Source organism: Pristiophorus japonicus, chromosome 11, assembly GCF_044704955.1.
Source record: "Pristiophorus japonicus isolate sPriJap1 chromosome 11, sPriJap1.hap1, whole genome shotgun sequence".
In the NCBI taxonomy this organism is placed as follows: Eukaryota; Metazoa; Chordata; class Chondrichthyes; family Pristiophoridae; genus Pristiophorus; species Pristiophorus japonicus.
The window spans coordinates 212133107-212155715 of record NC_091987.1 but is presented as its reverse complement, the minus strand read 5'-3'; the positions used below and the strand labels follow the sequence as shown (position 1 = coordinate 212155715).

General features: G+C 44.7%; 1 protein-coding gene across 2 annotated transcripts in view; it reads left to right on the top strand.

The window, feature by feature from the left end:
- The first annotated feature begins 211 nt into the window (after window positions 1–211).
- The window catches only part of ttc12 (tetratricopeptide repeat domain 12), a 49380-nt gene continuing 26982 nt past the window's right edge, over window positions 212–22609 (top strand). For both annotated transcript variants that reach the window (XM_070894489.1, XM_070894490.1), the window contains exons 1-9: window positions 212–283; window positions 4273–4472; window positions 8378–8405; window positions 9227–9304; window positions 10497–10618; window positions 12236–12295; window positions 16224–16295; window positions 17930–17990; window positions 20591–20779. In XM_070894489.1, coding sequence (XP_070750590.1) covers window positions 238–283; window positions 4273–4472; window positions 8378–8405; window positions 9227–9304; window positions 10497–10618; window positions 12236–12295; window positions 16224–16295; window positions 17930–17990; window positions 20591–20779 — 856 coding nt within the window. In that variant the 5' untranslated portion in view covers window positions 212–237. The remainder of the gene's footprint in view (window positions 284–4272; window positions 4473–8377; window positions 8406–9226; window positions 9305–10496; window positions 10619–12235; window positions 12296–16223; window positions 16296–17929; window positions 17991–20590; window positions 20780–22609) is intronic.

Genomic DNA, 22609 nt, shown 5'->3' with positions numbered 1-22609 from the left:
ATCTTTTACTTTCTATGTATATGTCTCTGTATTGATAAAGATGCCTGTTAGTGTTCATTTGCACATTGCTGAGGCTGGAAATGTTGAACAGGGCCTGTCGGTCACCCATGGCAACGGCGTGCCCGCTGCCCAGCGACAGGCCACCCAATGGGCGCTCGCTTTGCTGCCGGGCTGCGCAGCAAGGGCGCGGGCTATTGGTGGGGCCCGGAGGGGCAGGAAGGCGGCGGCGGCGGCGGCATGGAGCCGGAGCTGGAGCGGTTCCTGCGGGAGGTGGAGGAGATCAGTAAGTGGGGGCGGGGACGCGGTCCCGGGGATGGGGGGGATGGAAGGAGGGGACGGACGGACGGGCCCGGGGATGGAGGGAGGGGGCCCCGGGGATGGAGGGATGGAGGGGCCCGGGGATGGATGGATGGAAGGATGGAGGGAGGGCCCCCGGCGATGGAGGGGCCCGGGGATGGAGGGATGGATGGAGGGGCCCGGGGATGGAGGGAGGGGGGCCCCGGGGATGGAGGGATGGAGGGGCCCGGGGATGGAGGGATGGAAGGATGGAGGGAGGGCCCCCGGCGATGGAGGGGCCCGGGGATGGAGGGATGGATGGAGGGGCCCGGGGATGGATGGAGGGATGGAGGGATGGATGGAGGGAGGGAGCCCCCGGCGATGAAGGGGCCCCGGGGATGGAGGGATGGATGGAGGGGTCCGGGGATGGATAGAGGGGGGGACGGTCAGAGCAAAGGGCTGGATACTCAATAATGCACATTAGAGTCCGTATACAGTGTGATTCTATATATTGCATATATTCTGCATCTATAATTCTATAGTATAGCTCATATATACTCTGAATAATTAACTCTACATTAGATTTATATGTAGTGTGCATATATAATTATATATTCAAGACCTAGCTCTGTCAAGCCCGTGTGGTGGCTGGTGTGCAACGGCCACCTCACGATAAAAAAATCCACGCACCGGCATCTTCCACCCTTCAACATGCAGTTCAGGATCTGGAATATTAGGTCCTTCATTGAAACACCTGTGAACTCATCCCTTTTGGGCGTGGAAGCAAGTCATCTCGTTTCGAGGGGTTGCCCCTGATGATGATATATTCGAGATTCTCAAAGTACTCGGAACTCCGACACGGCAACGATCCCCAGGCGAGCAGAGGAAACGTTTCGAGGACACCCTCAAAGCCTCCCTGATAAAACATCCCCACCGACACCTGGGAGTCCCTGGCCAAAGACCGCCCCAAGTGGAGGAAGAGCATCCGGGAAGGGCGCTGAGCACCTCGAGTCTCGTCGCCAAGAGCATGCAGAACGCAAGTGCAGGCAGCGGAAAGAGCGTGCGGCAAACCAGACTCCTCACCTACCCTTTCCTTCAACCACTGTCTGTCCCACCTGTGACAGAGCCTGCAATTCCCGTATTGGACTGTTCAATCACCTGAGAACTCACTTTTAGAGTGGAAGCAAGTCTTCCTCGATTTCGAGGGACTGCCTATGATGATGATGATGATGATATTAGAGCATATATATATATATATATAAATATAGTGTGCATTATGATTCTACATATTGCATATATTGTGCATTTGTAATTCTATAGTATAGCTCATATATAGTGTGCATAATTAATTCTATAGTAGATTTATATTTGGTTGCATAGTTAATTTATATATAGTGTGCATATATAATTCTAGGTTAGAGCTTGTATATAATGTGTATGTGTTTCTATATATTGCACATATTGTGGATATTTACTTCTATAGTGTAGCTTATATATAGTGTGTATAATTCTATATTCGAGATTATGTATAATGTGCATATGTGATTCTGTATTAGAGTTTATATATAGTGCATGTTTTTAAAAAATTCATTCATGTGATGTGGGCATCGCTGGCAAGGCCAGCATTTATTGCCCATCCCTAATTACCCTTGGAGAAGATGGCGGTGAGCTGCCTTTTTGAACCGCTGCAGTCCGTGTGGTGAAGGTCGGGAGGGAGTTCCAGGATTTAAAGATACGAATTAGATACAGATTAAAGATTGGGAAGACTGAAACCATTGTTCAGCTGTGGGTCAGTGGGTAGCACTCTCACCTCTGAGTCATAAGGTTGTGGGTTCAAGTCTTATTCCAGAGACTTGAGTACATAAATCTAGGCTGACACTCCCAGTGCAGTGCTGAGGGAATGCTGCACTGTCGGAGATGCCGTCTTTCGGATGAGATGTTAAACCGAGGTTCCGTCTGCTCTCTCAAGTGGACGTAAAAGATCCCAAGGAACTAATCCGAAGAAGAGCAGGGGAGTTATCCCCGGTGTCCTGGACAATATTTAACCCTCAATCAACATCACTAAAACAGACCATCTGGTCATTATCACATTGCTGTTTGTGGGAGCTTGCTGTGCACAAATTGGCTTCCTCACTTCCTACATTACCACAGTGTCTGCACTTCAAAAGTATTTAATTGGCTGTAAAGCCCTTTGAGACGTCCCGAGGTCGTGAACAGCGCTATATAAATGCAAGTCTTTCTTGTTCAATCAAAATTTGACATCGAGCCACATAAGGAGATATTAGGACAGATGACCAAAAGCTTAGTCATAGAGGTAGGTTTTAAGGAGCGTCTTAAAGGAGGAGACAGAGGTGGAGAGGTTTAAGGAAGGAATTGCAGAGCTTAGGGCCCGGGTAGCTGATGTGATGGAGCGATGAAAATCACGGATGCGGAAGAGGCCAGAGTTGGAGGAGTGCAGAAATCTGGGAGGGTTGTGAGGCTGGAGGAGATTACAGAGATAGGGAGGGGCGAGGTGAGGTCATGGATGGATTTGAAAACATGTGCAAATGTAATTTTATATTAGATTTATATATAGTGTGCATTGTGTATATGTGTGTGAGAAAAAGTGTGCCATCTTCTGCCAAGGTGTCCGCGATGGGTCAGTTGGTAGCACTCTCACGTCTGAGGCAGAAGGTTGTGGGTTCGAGTCCCATTCCAGAGACTTGAGCACAAAAATCCAGGCGTTGATTAGACTCCCATCGGGGGAACTGTGCGGTTACTTAACAGCTGGTAAGATATTATTACATATGAAAGGGTAATCCATGTGATTTGATGTGTTTCAGGCATAAGGAAAGTGTAAGGACGTTCGGCTTGTTTTCTTTAGAAAAGGGGAGCCCTCAATGTGACAAAATTGAAATTTTCAATATTAATAGTGGGAATTGATGAGGTTGATCCAGGGAAATTGTGATAAAGGGTTCAAATACCCTTGGTGGAAGTTCAGAATTAGAAGGCAAATTAAGGATAACCTTTCACCCAGAGGGTAATGGATAACAGCAGCAACAACTTGCATTTATATAGCGTCTTTAATGTGGTAAAACATCTCTCGCTGCTTCACAGGTGCATAATCAGATACAAATTGACACTGGCTCAAAGAACTGTCGAGCCTGGAGTTAACAAAATCATGGACAAGGGTTTCAGGAGCAGATGGGCGGAGGCAGGTGCAGAGGAGACTGATATCACGATCGTGAAAGTAGGTCTTTGTAATGGAGTGTCCCTGGAGATGTAGCACGCGGTGTCCACCGGGACGCTCGCGGCCTTCAACGAGAGGTGGACACCAGAGGGACTGGAGTGCATCATCACCCCACGGGCAACCAAATTTTAATTTGACTGTTTATAAAGTTTCCATTCAAGTTTTATTTGTTAATTTGTGTGTTCTGGTGCCCTTGCCAAAAGAGGCCACTTGATTTTATGTTCTACCAAAATAGTTGTCGAGCTGTTGAGTTGGGAGTAGCTTAGCCAATCACATGATGTTTACAAGACTCAATAAAACCCCAGCCAGTTGGGTTCAGGAGATCCATGATGAGGCAGGTGGTCGTGAGCCTGGTGGATGAACTGGTAATGTGTAGTGTGATTGTTAAACCATTGCGAATAAACCAACTAGTTCTTAAAAGCAATGTGTTTCTATGAATTCTTAAGCAAAGAATCCATGAAGTAAATACATTACAATGGGTAATAATAATAACTTTTATTTATATAAGAGCCTTTAATGTAGTAAAACGTCCCAAGGCACTTCACAACAAATCAATACAATACAGATGGGTTGAAGAGACAATTAGATGCGTTTGTGAAGTGAAAATATAGTGAGAACGTGGGATTGAGATTAAGGAAGGGACAGGTTTATTGGGTCGAAAGGTCTTTTTTTCTTCCGGCCACCAATTTCGCTACCCCTGTATAGAGTACAAGGAGTTGAAGCCTCTTTAAAACTCAGTGCTTTTCCATTTGAATCTCCTCGTTTAGCGGATCTGGTGGCAGGAATTAAGTCTAACGACCCTGCGGTGCGAGACAAAGCTTTTCAGAAAGCAGACGAGAAGTTGGAAAAAGGCTGCGGAGGAGCCGAGACAGTGGAAGGATGCAGAACAAACCTGAACCGCACACTGATCAACACGAATCCTTCGCGCGGTCAACCACCCCAGCCTCCCAATCTGCCGGGACAACATGTGAGTTTTCAGTCAGATCGATCATTATGCCAATAAACGATGGCCCTTCCCTTCTGGCACTGTGGTTCCAAGACAGAAAGCCTCTAGTATGTTGGCTGGGCAATAGGTTTGTGACATAGGAGATTGCTTCCCTAATTGGCAGTCTCGCTCCAAGAAGATTAATGGCGTGGGATAAGAATTAGGAGCAGGAGTAGGCCATTCGGCCCCTCGATCTTGCTCTGCCATTCAATAAGATCATGACTGATCTTCGACCTCAACTCCACTTTCCCCACACTATCCCCATATCCCTTGATTCCCCTGGACTCCCAAAATTTATCAATCTCAGACTTGAATGACAAAAACATAAGAACATAAGAATTGGGAACAGGAGTAGGCCATCTAGCCCCTCGAGCCTGCTCTGCCATTCAACAAGATCATGGCTGATCTGGCCGTGGACTCAGCTCCACTTACCCGCCCGCTCCCCGTAACCCTTAATTCCCTTATTGGTTAAAAATCTATCTATCTGTGACTTGAATACATTCAATGAGCTAGCCTCAACTGCTTCCTTGGGCAGAGAATTCCACAGATTCACAACCCTCTGGGAGAAGAAATTCCTTCTCAACTTGGTTTTAAATTGGCTCCCCCGTATTTTGAGGTTGTGCCCCCTAGTTCTAGTCTCCCCGACCAGTGGAAACAACCTCTCTGCCTCTATCTTGTCTATCCCTTTCATTATTTTAAATGTTTCTATAAGATCCCCCCTCATCCTTCTGAACTCCAACGAGTAAAGACCCAGTCTTCTCAATCCATCAAATGATGGTGTAGGGCACAAGGGGGTGGTAATGGGACAAGTAAAGAAACAAAATAAGCTATGAATGGCAACAGCAGAATTATTATCATTATTATAACCTCAGGCTTGAATATACTCAACGACTTAGTATCCACAGTCCTTTGGGGTGGAGAATTTCAAAGATTCAGAACCCTCTGAGTGACAACATTTTTCCTCATTTCAGTCCTAAATGGCCGACCCCCTATTCTGAGACTATGCTCCCCAGTTTTGGGCTCTCCAGCCAGAGGAAACATCCTCCCAGCATCTACCCTGTGAATCCTCCTCAGAATCTTCGATGTTTCAGTGAGATCACCTCTCATTGGATCAGCATCTGTACAGAGAAAAGACAGGTTATGGTGTCTTGGGTGGGTACCCCTTCATCAGAAGATGGCACAACTTGTTTCTTCTCTTTTATAGATGCCGACTGACCTGCCGTGTTATTTCAGCATTTTATAGCCTTTTGTTCTAAACTGAGAAGGGTCAAGGTTCATTGTGCAGGACAATACACAGGTTGAATCGAGTAGGAGAGAAGATAGAAACATAGAAAATAGGTGCAGGAGTAGGCCATTCGGCCCTTCGAGCCTGCACCACCATTCAATAAGATCATGGCTGATCATTCACCTCAGTACCCCTTTCCTGCTTTCTCTCCATACCTCTTGATCCCTTTAGCCGTAATGGCCGTATCTAACTCCCTCTTGAATATATCCAATGAACTGGCATCAACAACTCTCTGCGGTAGAGAATTCCACAGGTTAACAACTCTCTGAGTGAAGAAGTTTCTCCTCATCTTAGTCCTAAATAGCTTACCCCTTATCCTTAGACTGCATCCCCTGGTTCTGGATTTCCCCAACATTGAGAACATTCTTCCTGCATCTAACCTGTCCAGTCCCGTCAGAATTTTATATGTTTCTATGAGATCCCCTCTCATCCTTCTAAACTCCAGTGAATAAAGGCCCAGTCGATCCAGTCTCACCTCATATGTCAGTCCTGCCATCCTGGGAATCAGTCTGGTGAACCTTCGCTGCACTCCCTCAATAGCAAGAATTTCCTTCCTCAGATTAGGAGACCAAAACTGAACACAGTATTCCAAGTGAGGCCTCACCAAGGCCCTGTACAACTGCAGTAAGACCTCCCTGCCCCCATACTCAAATCCCCTGGCTATGAAGGCCAACATACCATTTGCCTTCTTCACCGCCTGCTGTACCTGCATGTCAACTTTCAATGACTGATGTACCATGACACCCAAGTCTCATTGCACCTCCCCTTTTCCTAATCTGCCGCCATTCAGATAATATTCTGCCTTTGTGTTTTTGCCCCCAAAGTGGATAACCTCACATTTATCCACATTATACTGCATCTGCCATGATTTGCCCATTCACCTATCCTGTCCAAGTCACCTGCAGCCGCTTAGCGTCCTCCTCACAGCTCACACCGCCACCCAATTTAGTGTCATCTGCAAACTTGGAGATATTACACTCAATTCCTTCATCCAAGTCATTAATGTGTATTGTAAAGAGCTGGGGTCGCAGCACTGAGCCCTACGGCACCCCACAAGTCACTGCCCGCCATTCTGAAAAGGACCCGTTTATCCCGACTCTCTGCTTCCTGACTGCCAACCAGTTCTCTATCCACGTCAGTACATTACCCCCAGTACCATGTGTTTTAATTTTGCCACTAATCTCTTGTGTGGGACCTTGTCAAAAGCCTTTTGAAAATCCAAGATGAGGCAAGTCAAGAAAAGTAATGAAAAGTGCAAAGTGATAAAATTTGATGGGAAGAACGAGGAGAGGCAAAATAAACTAAAGAGTACAATCCTAAAGTGGGCGCAGGAACAGAGAGACCTGGAGGTATATGTGGGCACAAATCATTGTAGGTAGCAGGGCAGGTTGTGTTTTAGCATGCTTAGCTGTGAAATAGTTTGAGGTGTTGGGCTGTGTCGGGAAAAGGCAAATTTTACAAGTATTACGTAACAAAAGGTGTTTTGTCTTTTTATTAAATTGAACAGGGCTCTGGGGAAAGGAACGTTTTCTCAGTATGCTTTTAGTGTTCCAGTATTGCTAAGCACGGTAATCCATTTAAACCACATGTAATGTTGGATGCCTGCACGTTGATACCCACTGCAACTGCTTTGCGGAACACCTCCATTCAGTCCGTAAACGTGACCCCGAGCTTCCAGTTGCCTGTCATTTTAATTCTCCACCCCACTCCCACTCTGACCTCCCTGTCCTCAGCCTCCTGCACTGTTCCAATGAAGCTCAACGTAAGCTCCAGGAACAGCACCTCATCTTTCGATTAAACACTTTACAGCCTTCCGGACACAACACTGAGTTCAATCATTTCAGATCATAACCTCTGCCTCTATTTTTTCGGAAGGCAGCTATTGCTGAAGATTCTGCTATTCCCATTTCATTGGCAGTCCGTCGAAATCGAGGAGGACCTGCTTCCATTCTTAACATGAGTTCCTAGGTGGCTGTACATTCCAATGTGAGAACCACAGACTCTGTCACAGGTGGGGCAGATAGTCGTTGAGGGAAGGGGTGGGCGGGACTGGTTTGCCGCACGCTCTTTCCGCTGCCTGCGCTTGTTTTCTGCATGCTCTCGGCGATGAGACTCGACTCATTTACACCTCCTCTAGACCCACCTTTTTGTTTCTTTACTTGTTGCATTACCATCTCCTTTTACCTTGCATCATCATCCCTTTTGCCATTTAATCACTCCTGCCTTGGTCTCTATCGCAGACCTTCCCTTTTGTTCTTTCCTCCATCCATCCCTGCACTTGCTTGAAATCTATTACATCTCTAACTTTTTCCAGTTCTGACTTGAAACATTAACTCTGTTTCTCTCTCCACTGATGCTCCCTGACCTGTTGAGTGTTTCCAGCATTTTCTGTATTTATTCCAGCTGTATTTACCTTGGATTCATTATGGCTCATTTGGGGTCCAGCAGGGCTCAGAGGATGGTTAGAACTCTCCCCCATGTCTGAACCCCTCAATTATATTACTGAGTTACAATCAGTATCTGGGAGCTGTTATTCTGTGTGATTCCTCAGAGTGCCCATCTGGTGATGGTAACTGACTTTTAAAAAATCTATTTCTTGCAGGGAAAGGAGACCATGGACATGAGTCAAGGTAAGATACATTAAAAAAAATAAGATAATTTGTGACACGGGTTTATATACGTTTTTCAGGCCAAACTACATTAAAATAATAAATTACAAGTGATCTGTTCCAAGGTAGCTACTGGTGTGCCGAGCTCCGGGTGTACTGGACTCCAGGTGCAAGACTTGAGCTTGAATCTCTGGTGGCATTTGTATTGGTTTTCCCCCCTGCTGGAATGAGTTTAAGGGAGTCTCAATCAGGTATCGCACCACTGAAAATGCGCCTAATTCAGTACCGACACCTGGGAGTCCCTGGCCAAAGACTGCCATAAGTGGATGAAGTGCATCCGGGAGGGCGCTGAGCACCTCGAGTCTCATCGCCGAGAACGTGCAGAAATCAAGCGGAAGGAGCGTGCGGCAAACCTGTGCTACCCCTTCCCTCAACCACTGTCTGTCCCACCTGTGACAGGGACTGTGGTTCTCGTACTGGACTGTTCAGCCACCTAAGGACTCATTTTAAGAGTGGAAGCAAGTCTTCCTCGATTCCGAGGGACTGTCTATGATGAATTCAGCACCAGATTGGAAATTGTGCTCAGTTATGGGGTGGCTGGTGCGTTGGGGGTGTTTTCTGAGGTAGGTGTTGAGGCACATTGTTGGGCTGTATCTAACCTGGGATGCTTGATGTTGATGCTGTGCCCAAATTAAAATGTTCCATTCCCCAGCATTAACATCCCTTAACACAAAAATTCACCATAAAAAAATTGACACTTACAACATAGTAAGAGAGAGAGTTTAGGTTTGTGACGTTTTTTCACCCTGCTGAATATCTGTTTATTTGTGGCATGTTTTTAGAGAATTTCTATACAATTCTTGAGAGGGACGCAGAGGAGAGAGGAAAGAGAAGGAAAGAAAGTCAAAAGCTGGCCAATGGTAAGCAATTGCTGCAACTGTTAATAGGAGCAGGAGTAGGCCATATGGTCCCTCGAGCCTGCTCCGCCATTTAGATTGTGTTTGATCTGTACCTCAACTCCATTTACCTGCCTTTGCTCCATATTCTTTGATGCTCTTACCCAACAAAAATCTATCATAAGAACTAGGAGCAGGGGTAGGCCATATGGCACTTGAGCCTGCTTCGCCATTCAATAAGGTCATGGCTGATCTTCTACCTCAACTCTAGCCCCATATTATAATAATAAATCATAATTTTAATCGTGCAGCTTCTTAGTGCTCTCATAAAAGCCCAACCACAAGTTTAAAAAGTGTTCCATTCAATAGCGTTTACTGCCCAGCAACTGAATACACTTGGTTCACGGCTAACTTTCACTTCTGGTTCTTCAGACTGCAGCTTCGAAGTTGGAGATAGCTTTGTATCATTCCCTAAAGAAAAAAAAGAAAGGCTTGCATTTATATAGCACCTTACACGACCTCAGGACGTCCCAAAACACTTTATAGCCAATGAAGTACTTTTGAAGTGTAGTCACTGTTGTAGTGTGTGAAATGTGGCAGCTAATGTGCGCACAGCAAGCTCCCACAAACAACAGCGTGATAATGACCAGTTAATCTGTTTTAGTGATGTTGGTTGAGGGATAAATATTGGCTAGGACACTGGAGATAATTCCCCTTCTGTTAGAAATAGTGCCATGGGATTTTTTATATCCACCTGAGAGGGCAAAAGGGGCCTCGGTTTAACGTCTTATCTGAAAGATGTCACACTCTTGACAGTGCAGCGCTCCCTCAGCCTAGATTTTTCTGCTCAAGTCTCTGGAGTGAGACTTGAACCCACAACCTTCTGACTTGGGTGAGAGTCCTATCCACTGTGCACGATAACAACATACTTATATAGCAGCTTTAATATTGTCAAATGTCCCAATGTGTTTCTTAAAAGGGAGGAGAGGATAAATATTAAGTAAGAGCGAGAGGCTACTAAAGGCCTGCATGAAGTAGTATGATTTAAGGAGGCTTGTGAAGGCGAGGAGAGATTTAATGTGAAGCTTCCACCATTCTTTCAGGCAGTGTATTCCAGATCGTAACTTGCTGCGTAAACATATTTCTCCTCATTTGGTAATATGTATTCATTTTCATTCTACTTTCCTGTTTTGAACATTAATGTTTTCTCCCGTAGCGTTAAAAGAGAAGGGGAATGCAGCATTTGACAAGGGGGACTACGTAACTGCTGTGCAGCACTATACGGATGGCTTGGAAAAGCTGCGAGATTTTCAGGCCCTATACACCAATCGAGCGCAGGTATGTGTAACCATTAATTGTTAGACGTTCTTTGGAATTGTTTCTTTATAAAAACAGTTCAATAAGATGAATGTTGGAGGAAAGTTTTTGAGAGATTGGTATTTTTTTGGGAGATTGGTATTTTCTCCCACCAGGGAGAAGCCACTTATGGCCGAGAACAACAACAACTTGTATTTATATAGCGCCTTTAACATAATAAAACGTCCCAAGGCGCTTCACAGGAATGTTATAAGACAAAAAAAAAATTTGACACCTAGCCACATAAGAAGAAATTACGGCAGATGACCAAAAGCTTGGATCAAAGAGCGAGGTTTTAAGGCGCGTCTTAAAGGAGGAAAGAGAGGCGGAGAGGGTTACGGAGGGAGTTCCAAAGCTTAGGGCCTCGTCAACAGTAAGGACGGCCACTGTTGCTTGAGCGATTATAATCAGGGATGTTCAAGAGGGCAGAACTTGAGTGCAGACATCTCAGGGTGGTGGGGGGCAGGGGTGCAGCGGGGGCGGGGGGGAGGGGGTTGTGGAGCTGAAGGAGATTACAGAGATAGAGAGGGGCGAGGCCGTGGAGGGATTCATAAACAAGGATGAGAATTTTGAAATCGAGGCGTTGCTTAACAGGGAGGCAATGCAGGTCAGCTGCCCACTGTCTCCGAGGGAGGTCGAAGCCAGGGACCTCTGCCATTGGGTCAGTGAGGAGGTGTTGGCTCTCTATGTTGCATGCGTTCCACGATTCCGCCCATCCGAATAGTAGTTAAAACTGAAGGAATATAAGAAGATTATCTACTGTTGACAGGAGTATAACTTGAGTTTTTCTTTAAATCAGCCCGAGTGTGTGCCGTGTCTCGGTGGGTACCACACTCGCCTCTGAGTCAGAAGGTTGTGGGTTCAAGTCCCACTCCAGGGACTTGAGCACGTAACTCTAGGCTGACACTCCAGTGCAGTGCTGAGGGAGCGCTGCACTGTCGGAGGTGCCGGCTATCGGATGAACGGCCCTGTCTGCTCTCTCAGGTGGACGTAAAAGATCCCATGACACTATTTTGAATAAGAGCAGGGGGAGTTATCCCCGGTGTCCTGGGGCCAATATTTATCCCTCAATCAACATAACAAAAACAGATTATCTGATCATTACTACATTACTGTCTGAGGGAGTTTGCTGTGCGCAAATTGGCTGCTGTGTTTCCAACATTACAACAGTGACTACACTCCAAAAGGACTTCATTGGCTGTAAAGCGCTTTGAGACATCTGGTGGTCGTGAAAGGCGCTATATAAATGCAAGTCTTTTTTCTTTTGAGGAGAATGCAGATTACCTGGAAGGTTAGAATAATTACAAACAGGAAGTAAGGCCCACCAAGGCTCGTCTCGATTCAGCACATCCCTCCATCCTTCACTCTCCAGAAATGCTGCCAATTCTTTCTTGAATCTATTTAAACTATCCACTTCAATGGCATTTCCTGGTAACTTATTTCACAGTTCTATTATTTTTAATTAAAAAGTTCTGCATGGCTTTCCTACTCTTGGTTTTCCTAATTGTTGACGTGTCCCCAGGGATTTGAACCATCTGCCATCATTTGCTTCAATAACCTTTATGGTCGCTAAATGTCTGCGTTTGTTTTTATTTTCAGGCTTACATCAAGCTAGGAAAATACAAAGAGGCAATCACTGATTGTGAGTGGGCCCTGAAGGTGAGAACAGTTAAATCAAAGGGTATCATACATGGCTCTTTGTGGTTCTAATGTGTGTGTGCGTGTGTGTGTGTGGACATTGGCTAACTATTCCAGGTTTTTCTGGAACTATATTTTCTCTCAACAATATTGCAGCAATTCTCAATGTATGTTGAACCCAACAATTGGGAATCCTTTTTCAGCAGCCTTGCTCTTCCCAAGCGATGTGAGTTCAGGGGTTGACACGTGCACTACCTTCAGTAATCTTGCTGGGTTAACTTTTGTTCGATAATTGCTCCTGTGAAGCGCCCTGGGATGTTTTGCTCTATTAAAGGTGCTATTTAAATGCAAGTTGTTGTTATTGATGCTATGCAATCGCACATGCTTTGGATTGGTCGAGAATGGCCCTGAAATTCCGGTAACACCATTCCTGCGGGCAATCCGGTAAAATAAAGGAAAAAAATGCGCACTTACCTTTCCCTCCTGTGATGAAGATTCCCGGGCAGCGTATGACGTCACGCTGCCTGGGAACGCAGCCCGTGCGAAGCCTGTGGCTTCTTTCGGAGTCTGTCCCCTCCCACAGGAGCTGTCAAAAGGAGCTCATTTACATCGGCCGCGCCCCCGTTTTATTTTACCTTCAGTGCTGTATCTGGTTTAGAGATGACTACAGAGCTTTGAAAGGTGAGATTTTTGAATGATTTTTAATCTTTTAGAATAGTTTAAAGATTGTCGAATTTATTTTAAACATTTTAACAGTTTTAAAAGTTAATTAAAGCAATATAAAGTCTTTAAAAATGTCTTGCATTTCTGAACGGGTCGTTGTTGTGCAATGTGTAATAACATGGCCAGCAAATAAAAAGTAGCGACTTCTAAACTGCATGTACAAATGAAAGGAGGAGAAAATGTTTGTAAGATTGATGGCCACAAAATTTCTGGTTTGGGGGAGGGTGTAAGTTGTCGGGGACAGGAATTGTTGGCTGGGCTGATGTATGACAGAACACACTGAAGAAGCAACTGCTTTCCTCGTCTCCTCGTGCAGCAGCATACAAATGACGGAATTAGGATGGGATGACAGCACTTGTTCTAAATTCCAAAACTCCTGCCCTGCCACCCATTCTCGAGAAGCTGAGCCTCTATGTAAAAGGTGTAGTTTGTCGGGACCCATTTACCAAGGTGGAAGTACGTGGTTGAAAGTAAGCTGTTCAACTGAGATTGTTTGTGGAAACGTTTGGCCATATTTTGGGACTCACTACAATTGCTGGAAAGCCTTTGCACTATTATTCTCGAGAATCCATCCTCTACATTCTGCATTACCCTTGGAAAGCATTCTATCTCAACACAGTTACTGAGTTAGGTGTTGAGTGTCTGACTTTCCAAGCTGCAATAGACAACACGGTCCCGCAAATGTTATAAAAGTTGGAAGATTTGAATCTCTCATTACTTTGAGAGGAAGCTGCTTGTTTCCATTTCCTGCTGTTATTTAGTTTGTGTTAAGCTTTTACTCTACAGAACTCCTCAGCATCGACTGACTGCTGTTTATGCTGAAGGCTATTGAGCTGTTTGAAGCAAAGCTTCAGGTAGATGCGCACAGAATGCAGGCTGTATGCCTGCTTTATCTCGCGCAGAACTTTCGCGCCCTATTGCTGGGCAGAAGATCTCTAAAACTCGGATTTCTGCGTGAGAACTCAACGCACGGGCAAGAGCTGTCAGGCTCCAGCTGAATAGATCGAAAAAGCCGGTTTTTAGTGCATGCACATTATGCGCTGAAAACTGGTTTTTCGATGCCTTCCCGGGTCCGTAGAAACTTCGTACGGACCCGGGACATCGGAATTTCAGGGTCATTAATCACATCGCAGATTTGCAGGCTCAAGCAACTATTTACAATGAAATGGGAATATATGAAGCACAAAATATTGGTAAATACTAACTACAATGAAAGAAAAGAAAGATTTGCATTTCTATGATGCCATTTCACGACCATTGGACGTCCCAAAGCACTTTACATCCAATGAAGTACTTTTTGAAGTGTAGTCGCAGTAATAATGTAGAAAACACGGCAGCCAATTTGCACACAGCAAGCTCCCACAAACTGTGATAATGACCAGATAATCTGTTTTAGTGATGCTGATTAAGGGATAAATATTGGCTAGCACAATGAAAGTATAAATACGCATATATTGTAAAAAATCTATAATGAGTTAATTACCCTTCGTAAGAACAGCCTTTGGATCCAAAGGGCAAGTTTCTAAATGGCTAATTGCACTTTCTTTCATAACCTCGTATCACCTTTGGTATCACAGGGGCGGATTTGAATTGAAAAGTGATGCTTGTAATCTAAGCCTCATTTTACAATATTACTGCCATCATGAATTCCCAGAGTGCAGAGGACTTTGTATTCATGGTTGCCTAGTTGGCCTGTTGTGGAATAGTTCGGTTATATTACTGTTGTGCATACACTTGGCTGCCATCTTGAAAATGTCCTTAATCGCTAAACAAATTAAGCTCAGCTGGAAATACAACTTACAACAGCACCATGTTATAAAGATGAGTTGACCGGGTATTGAAATAATAGAATGGAAAATATACATTCATAGTATGGAATTAAACGCTTAGTTACTGTTTCAACTTTACAAGTAGTCATAGTGCATTTTTGTTTCATAATTTTAAAAGATATTTTGAAGAAGGCTGCCAGTAAGTTGGGGTGGGTATGGATCCATTAATCTTATAGTTAGTCAGTTTTATTATATCAAGGTTTAAGATTTCATTTAGTCAGAATTAATAACCTTTGTTTTATTACATCAAGGTTAAAGGTTGCATTCTCTTGAAGCATTCATTCTGGCGTAAATCAAAATAAGGTGAATTAAAAGGGAAATTAGATTTTTTTGGGACACTAAGATGTTATGTCTTCAGATGCTCTGATAATGACTCCACGAGACAATGTGTTGTGCTTGAACTGTAGTGACCTTAGCCCATTTAATGTAACTCCAGAGTGAGGATCACACACGGTGACCTGCCTTTTATACTCGGCCTGGCACACCTGTACAGGTAACCTACAAGTCTCCCACTGCAGTGCCCTCTGGTGGCACACCTTGTAATAGTACAAGCAGTAACCATATAGGATACATGACATAAGGGATATGGGCACCGGGCAGGAAAGTGGAGTTGAGGTCGAAGATCAGCCATGATCTTATTAAATGACGGAGCTGGCTCGAGGGGCCGTATGGTCTACTCCTGCTCCTATTTCTTATATAGTTATAAACAATACCGCCAGTGAGGAATATGGAACCTATTTTATGAACAAAGCAAGCTTTTAACTCTCTTTGGACTATATCACTTATAAGTTATTAAATCTACCTCACTTGCAGAATCTGGGCTTTCCACAGTGATGTTCCACTTACCCCTGAGTTTACACAGTATCTTTGATCCCCACGTTGAGCTGATTGGTTATTCAGGAGAGCTTCTTGCAGCTCCAAGCTGATGAATAAATTAGCATTTATATAGCATTATGTTCTGTATCTCCAAAACATCCAAAAGCGGTTTACGTACAATAATTACTTTGAATTGCATTTGCTGGTCTGTAGCTAACTGCAACAGTCAGGTTTCACATGGGCAGAGTCCCAGAAACAACAGTGAGATGAGCGACCAGTTCTTCTGTATTTTTGGTGCCGTTAATTGAGGGCGGAATATTGACCCCCTCGTCGTCTTTCAGAAATTACCACGGGATCTTTAATGCCCACCTGTACCATTTGAACAGCCCAATGAGGCCTCAGTTTAGAGTATCAGCCAGAGGGTGGCATCACTGACCGTACTAAACCGACGTGTCAGTATAAATTTTGTACTCGAGTCCTAAAGTGAGCCTCCAAGCTGCAGCAGTCAAACTGACCTAGTTAGGCTACTGATACATTACTTTTGGCCATTTAACATGCTACTCTTTATTTTATGTCTTCAGTGCAATGAGAATTGTATAAAGGCACACGTCCACATGGGAAAGGCTAACCTAGGCTTAAAGAAGTACAAGGAGGTAAGACTGTTTCAATAGTTTACATTTATAATCACAGCTTTCTATTGGTATTTATAGAATCATAGAATCGAACAGCACAGAAGGTGGCCATTTGACCCATCGAGTCTAGGCCAGCTCTCTTCGAAGAGCAGTGCACTTAGTCCCATTCCCCCGCTCTTTCCCCATATGCCAGCAACAACTTCTCCTTCAAGAACTTATCTAATTACCTTTTGAATGCGGTAAGTCTGGGATAAAAAATCTAGTTGCTTTAAATTGCTAAAGTGGCTTTCAGGTTAGACATTTTACTTTTAGCCTGCAAGACAATCTTCAATCTTTACTGAATTTAAATTAAATTAAAAGCAAAGGAGACCATGCTACAGATAAATCTCTACCTCCATTTCTCATTTCATTCCTTTAATCAACCCCAGATAAGCAAAGACTATACAGATGTTTAGGTTTTCAATAGATTAAAGTCAGTTAACCAATCACATTTGTTTGAATATAATTTCCAGTTTAAGGTATTCCACAGCTGTCTGTTTTTTCAAAACTCCATTCATTAAGTTTTCCAATCGTTTTTCTGTCAAGTGTGACCATAGTATATTGCTGAAGTGTAAGATAGAAAAAAGGATTTTTGTGCTTTTTAGCTGAAGTATAAATCAAGAACATAACATCGGAATTAGAAGCAGCGGGAGGCAATACGGCCCCTCAAGCCTGCTCCTCCATTCAGTAAGATCATGGCTGACCCTTGACCTCAACTCCACTTTCCCGCCCAATCCCCATATCCTTTGATTCCCTTCGAGTCCAAAAATCTATCGATCTCAGCCTTGAATACACTCAGCGACTGAGCGTCCACAGCTCTCTGAGGTAGTGAATTCCAAAGATTCACAACCCTCTGAGTGAAGAAATTTCTCTTCATCTTCGTCCTAAATGGCCTACCCCTTATCCTGAGACTATACCCCTTAGTTCCAGACTCTCCAGCCAGGGGAAACAACCTATCCGCATCTACCCTGTCAATCCCCCTCAGAATCTTGCATGTTTCAATGAGATTAAATCAAACCTGTAACTCGGCTGTGGGCAAACAAATTACTATTCAAAAGTACAGTTTATAAAAGTTCTCTCAAAATTCTTTATAGACTTAAATAAAACTCTCTTCACTAATGCCATAATATGGATCTATATCTATTTCTATAATAATATTGTAAGTGGCCTTACCAATCACAACTTAAAAAAGAAAACAAGCCTGCAGGCTGAAGAGGAATTGAACTCTGACCTCACTCCATGTTTACTCAACAGCAGCTAGAATTCGTGTCCTTAAGGGGCATATCTGCACCTTAGCAGCAGAGTGATACATTGTACTCGCCATAATATTATGCTCCTGTCCTTATAAAACAGCATATCATTTGACGTGAGTACTACCAAGCGAGGTCGGCTGGTGTGTATATTTATAAAACGAGGCGATTTCGAGGCTGTATTCTCATTTTGGGGGTTCAGTTGACTGTATAAGTGTTACTGCCACAGTTGCTGACTTTTGCTGAATTGTTATATTCGATCCATTGCAGTGTAATCAATCCTGAGTTCCCATTGTGTCTTCAGAAGGTCAGTGTTGCTATGGGAAATGCTGTGATCTGATGGGTAAATGTTTCCCTGCCCCGCAGGCTCGACAGTGCTACCAGAAGATTTTGACAATTGATCCAAACCGAGAGAAGTTGGTTGATGGTATGAGAAATGTTTGTTGGCTTTAAGAAACACTAAGCACTCGTGCAGTCCAAAATAGAAGGGAGCCGAAATCCGGTAACGTCCCGGGGGAGGTAACCGAGGCGAGGCGAGACTTCCTGCGCCAGGCGTGGAAGTCCCACCCCAGCCACGGAATTGGGGTTACCGTCCCCGAGAGGAGGCAGAGCGCAATGTCGAGTGCTCCAATTCCTCCCGGGGACGGGACCCGGGCGGTAAACGTGTGAATTTTCCAGCGCTACGGCCACGAGCGCATAGCCCTCCGCTTCCGTTAAAGGAGAGGACACGCTGAGAGCTCTGCAGTGGGGCGAGGGGGCCACCACTATGCCACCGGGGAGCGGGGTGCCGTGGCCGCAGCCTGGCACAGAAGCGGGAGTGCCGGGCTGCACCATCACGGCACGGACCCCGTGTAAATTTTAACGAAAGGCCGGACCGGTAAATTGACAATTAAAAGAATAATTGGCTGAGGTCGCCTCCCCGTTACTTTTTGCCCCACAAGCGGAGTGCGGCCCGGTTCGCGACCCGCGAGGCTAGCGCATACATCGCCGGCACAGCCGCCTAGAGCGCTACTGGCAGGAGCGGGGCACTGCCGGTTTGTGCCTCCACTAACTCCCGGGCAATTTTGCGGGCGGCAGAAGCGGCCCCGTGCCCCGGGCGAGAAATCGTTTGCGTCCCAACGGGAGGTGCAAACAATGCAAATTTCTCCCCCTAAGAATATGTGTGCGTGCTTATTTGTGTGTACTAAATTACCCCATGTCGCAGGGATCGGTGGTGGGTTCTCAACTATTTACAATCTATATTCATGACTTGGATGAAGGAACCGAGTGTAATGTAGCCAAGTTTGCTGATGAAACATAGAAACATAGAAATTAGGTGCCGGAGTAGGCCATTCGGCCCTTTGAGCCTGCACCACCATTCAATAAGATCATGGCTGATCATTCAACCTCAGTACCCCTTTCCTGCTTTCTCTCCATACCCCTTGATACCTTTAGCTGTAAGGGCCATATCTAACTCCCTTTTGAATATAATCTAACGAATTGGCCTCAACAACTTTCTGCGGTAGAGAATTCCACAGGTTAACAACTCTCTGAGTGAAGATGTTTCTCCTCATCTCGGTCCTAAATGGCTTACCCTTTATCCTTAGACTGTGACCCCTTGCAAAGTGCTGCAATACAGAGAGACCTGGGGCTCCTTGTGCATGAAACACAAAAAGTTAGCATGCAGGTAGAGCAAGTAATCAGGAAGGCAAATGGAATGTTAGTCTTTATTGCAAGGGGAAGAGAGTATATAAGCAGAGATATTTGAGCGATAAGGGAATAAATGGTTATGGGGAGCGGGCAGGGAAGTGGAGCTGAGTCCATGATCAGACCAGCTATGATCTTATTGAATGGTGGAGCAGGCTCGAGGGGCCAAATGGCCTACTCCTATTTCTTATGTTCTTATGTTTACCTATTATCTCCTGGTCAGATAGCTCCCTTGATTTAAAAAAAATCATTCATGGGATGTGGGAATTGCTAGCAAGGCTGGCACTTATTGCCCATCCCTAATAGTTGATAGCTTAGTGGGTAGTAACATCCTAGGTTTGGTCTTTATTCAGAGTTGGTTGTTCTCAGCCAGGACAGCACTTGGGATGCTATATTTGGGCTTCGTGCCCCGAGAATAGGGGTGAGAAAGGTCAGCAGGGTTCCTGCTCCTGATCATTATCCAGTGACTCCTGCCACATTCATTTTTAATTCATGAACCCAGGCATAGGCGTGTCAGTGGGGATGTTTTGAGTACAGGTGTTATCTCGGCCTCACCCGCTTCCAAAACAGGCATCCTTTTCAGTAAGGACCACAGCGTAGCAATCTGGAGCAAGAACCATGACTGGCTGTGTGTTTCTGTTCTCTGGCACATGGAGCGTTGAGCCCAAGTTGCCTGCCACTTAGAAGAGAACAGAAATTAAGCCTGGGACTTTTTTGGTCTTTCTGGGTCATTACAACCCATGATTTATCCACAGAATTTATCCACTGAACCATTGGAAAAATCATATACACAATCTTCGTAGTTATATTCAAAATCTGCTTTGATTTATTATGTACTGTAGTTTATAATATCTTTTCTAGGGTCCTACGCTCTGGCATTCCCTCCCTAAATCTCTCTGCCACTGCACTTCTCTTTCCTCCTTTAAGACGCTCCTTAAAACCTACCTCTTTGACCACAATCTGCCCTAACATCCTATATGGCTCGGTGTCAAATTAATTTTTTTATAACGATCCTGTGAAGTGCTTTGGGACGTTTTGTTATGCTAAATACACAAACAAAAGCAAAATACTGCGGATGCTGGAATCTGAAATTAAAACATAAAATGCTGGAAATCTCAGCAGGTGAGACAGTATCTGTGGAAAGAAACAGAGTTAACGTTTCAGGTCTGTGACCCTTCATCAGAACTGGCGAAGGATCACAGACCTAAAACGTTAACTCTGTTTCTCTCTTCACAGATGCTGCCTCACCTGCTGAGATTTGCAGCATTTTCAGTTTTTATTTACTTTATAAATACACGTCGTTTTCCAGCCACTGACAGAAAAATCTATCTTTAAATTTAGAATATATAAATTTACTGGATCTGGCCCAAAAAAAGGAAGAACAGGAGAAAGAAGTCGTGGAGGAGTTTGAACGGGGCAATGTGAATACTACAACAGCCCATGAAGTGCTGAAGAAACTGTCCAGCCCCAATAAGATCCCTCTCTTCTACATTGGTGGTGTGAGGATTCTGACTGAGCTGATGAAGGAGTGTAAGTCGATGCCCTGATGCCCTGTACTGTCACAGAGCGACCGAGAGGCACTCATTTTCGAGATGATGTCCCACTGTGGTTGTGCTAATATCGGATAAATGCTATCTGTGGGGCTGAGTGAGTGGTACAATTGGCGCTATAGAAAAAAGAAAATGCTGGAAATACTCAGCAGGTCAGGCAGCATTTGTGGAAAGAGAAACGAGAGTTAACGTTTCAGGCCTGTGATCTTTCGAAAGAACTGAAAGATGTTGAGGTCTGTGATCGAGCGGAAGGTAAGAGTGATTAAATAAACCAGCAGAATCATTACCAGCACCCGCTGCCTGAAAAAATGGGAAAGGTAGTTGTGATCTGAAATTGTTGAACTCTATGTTGAGTCCGGAAGGCTGTAAAGTGCCTAATCATAGAAACATAGAAAATAGGTGCCGGAGTAGGCCATTCGGCCCTTCGAGCCTGCACCGCCATTCAATAAGATCATGGCTGATCATTCCCTCAGTACCCCTTTCCTGCTTTCTCTCCATACCCCTTGATCCCTTTAGCCATAAGGACCGTATCTAACTTCCTCTTGAATATATCCAATGAACTGGCATCAACAACTCTCTGCGGTAGAGAATTCCACAGGTTAACAGCTCTCTGAGTGAAGAAGTTTCTCCTCATCTCAGTCCTAAATGGCTTACCCCTTATCCTTAGACTGTGTCCCCTGGTTCTGGACTTCCCCAACCTTGGGAACATTCTTCCTGCATCTAACCTGTCCAGTCCCGTCAGAATTTTATATGTTTCTATGAGATCCCCTCTCATCCTTCTAGTGAATACAGGCCCAGTGGATCCAGTCTCTCCTCATATGTCAGTCCTGCCATCCCGGGAATCAGTCTGGTGAACCTTTGCTGCACTCTCTCAATAGCAAGAACGTCCTTAGATTGGGAGACCAAAACTGAGCACAATATTCCAGGTGAGGCCTCACCAATGCCCTGTACAACTGCAGTAAGACCATCCTGCTCCTATACTCAAATCCCCTAATCCCCTAGCTATGAAGGCCAATATACCATTTGTCTTCTTCACTGCCTGCTGAACCTGCATGCCCACTTTCAATGACTGATGTACCATGACACCCAGGTCTCGTTGCAGCTCCCCTTTTCCTAATCTGCCACCATTCAGATAATATTCTGCCTTCGTGTTTTTGCCACCAAATAGGATAACTTCAAATTTATCCACATTATACTGCATCTGCCATGCATTTGCCCACTCACCTAACCTGTCCAAGTCACCCTGCAGCCTCTTAGCATCCTCCTCACAGCTCACACTGCCACCCAGCTTAGTGTCATCTGCAAACTTGGAGATATTACACTCAATTCCTTCATCCAAATCATTGATGTATATTGTAAATAGCTGGGGTCCCAGCACTGAGCCCTGTGGCACCCCACTAGTCACTGCCTGCCATTATGAAAAGGACCCGTTAATCCCGACTATCTGCTTCCTGTCTGCCAACCAGTTCTCTAAACACGTCAGTACATTACCCCCAATACCATGTGCTTTAATTTTGCACACCAATCTCTTGTGTGGGACCTTGTCAAAAGCCTTTTGAAAGTCCAAATACACCACATCCCCTGGTTCTCCCTTGTCCACTCGACTAGTTACATCCTCAAAAAATTCTAGAAGATTTGGCAAGTATGATTTCCCTTTCATAAATCCATGCTGACTTGGACCGATCCTGTCACTGCTTTCCAAATGTGCTGCTATTTCATCTTTAATAATTGATTCCAACATTTTCCCCACTACTGATGTCAGGCTAACCTGTCTATAATTACCCATTTTCTCTCTTCCCTCCTTTTTTAA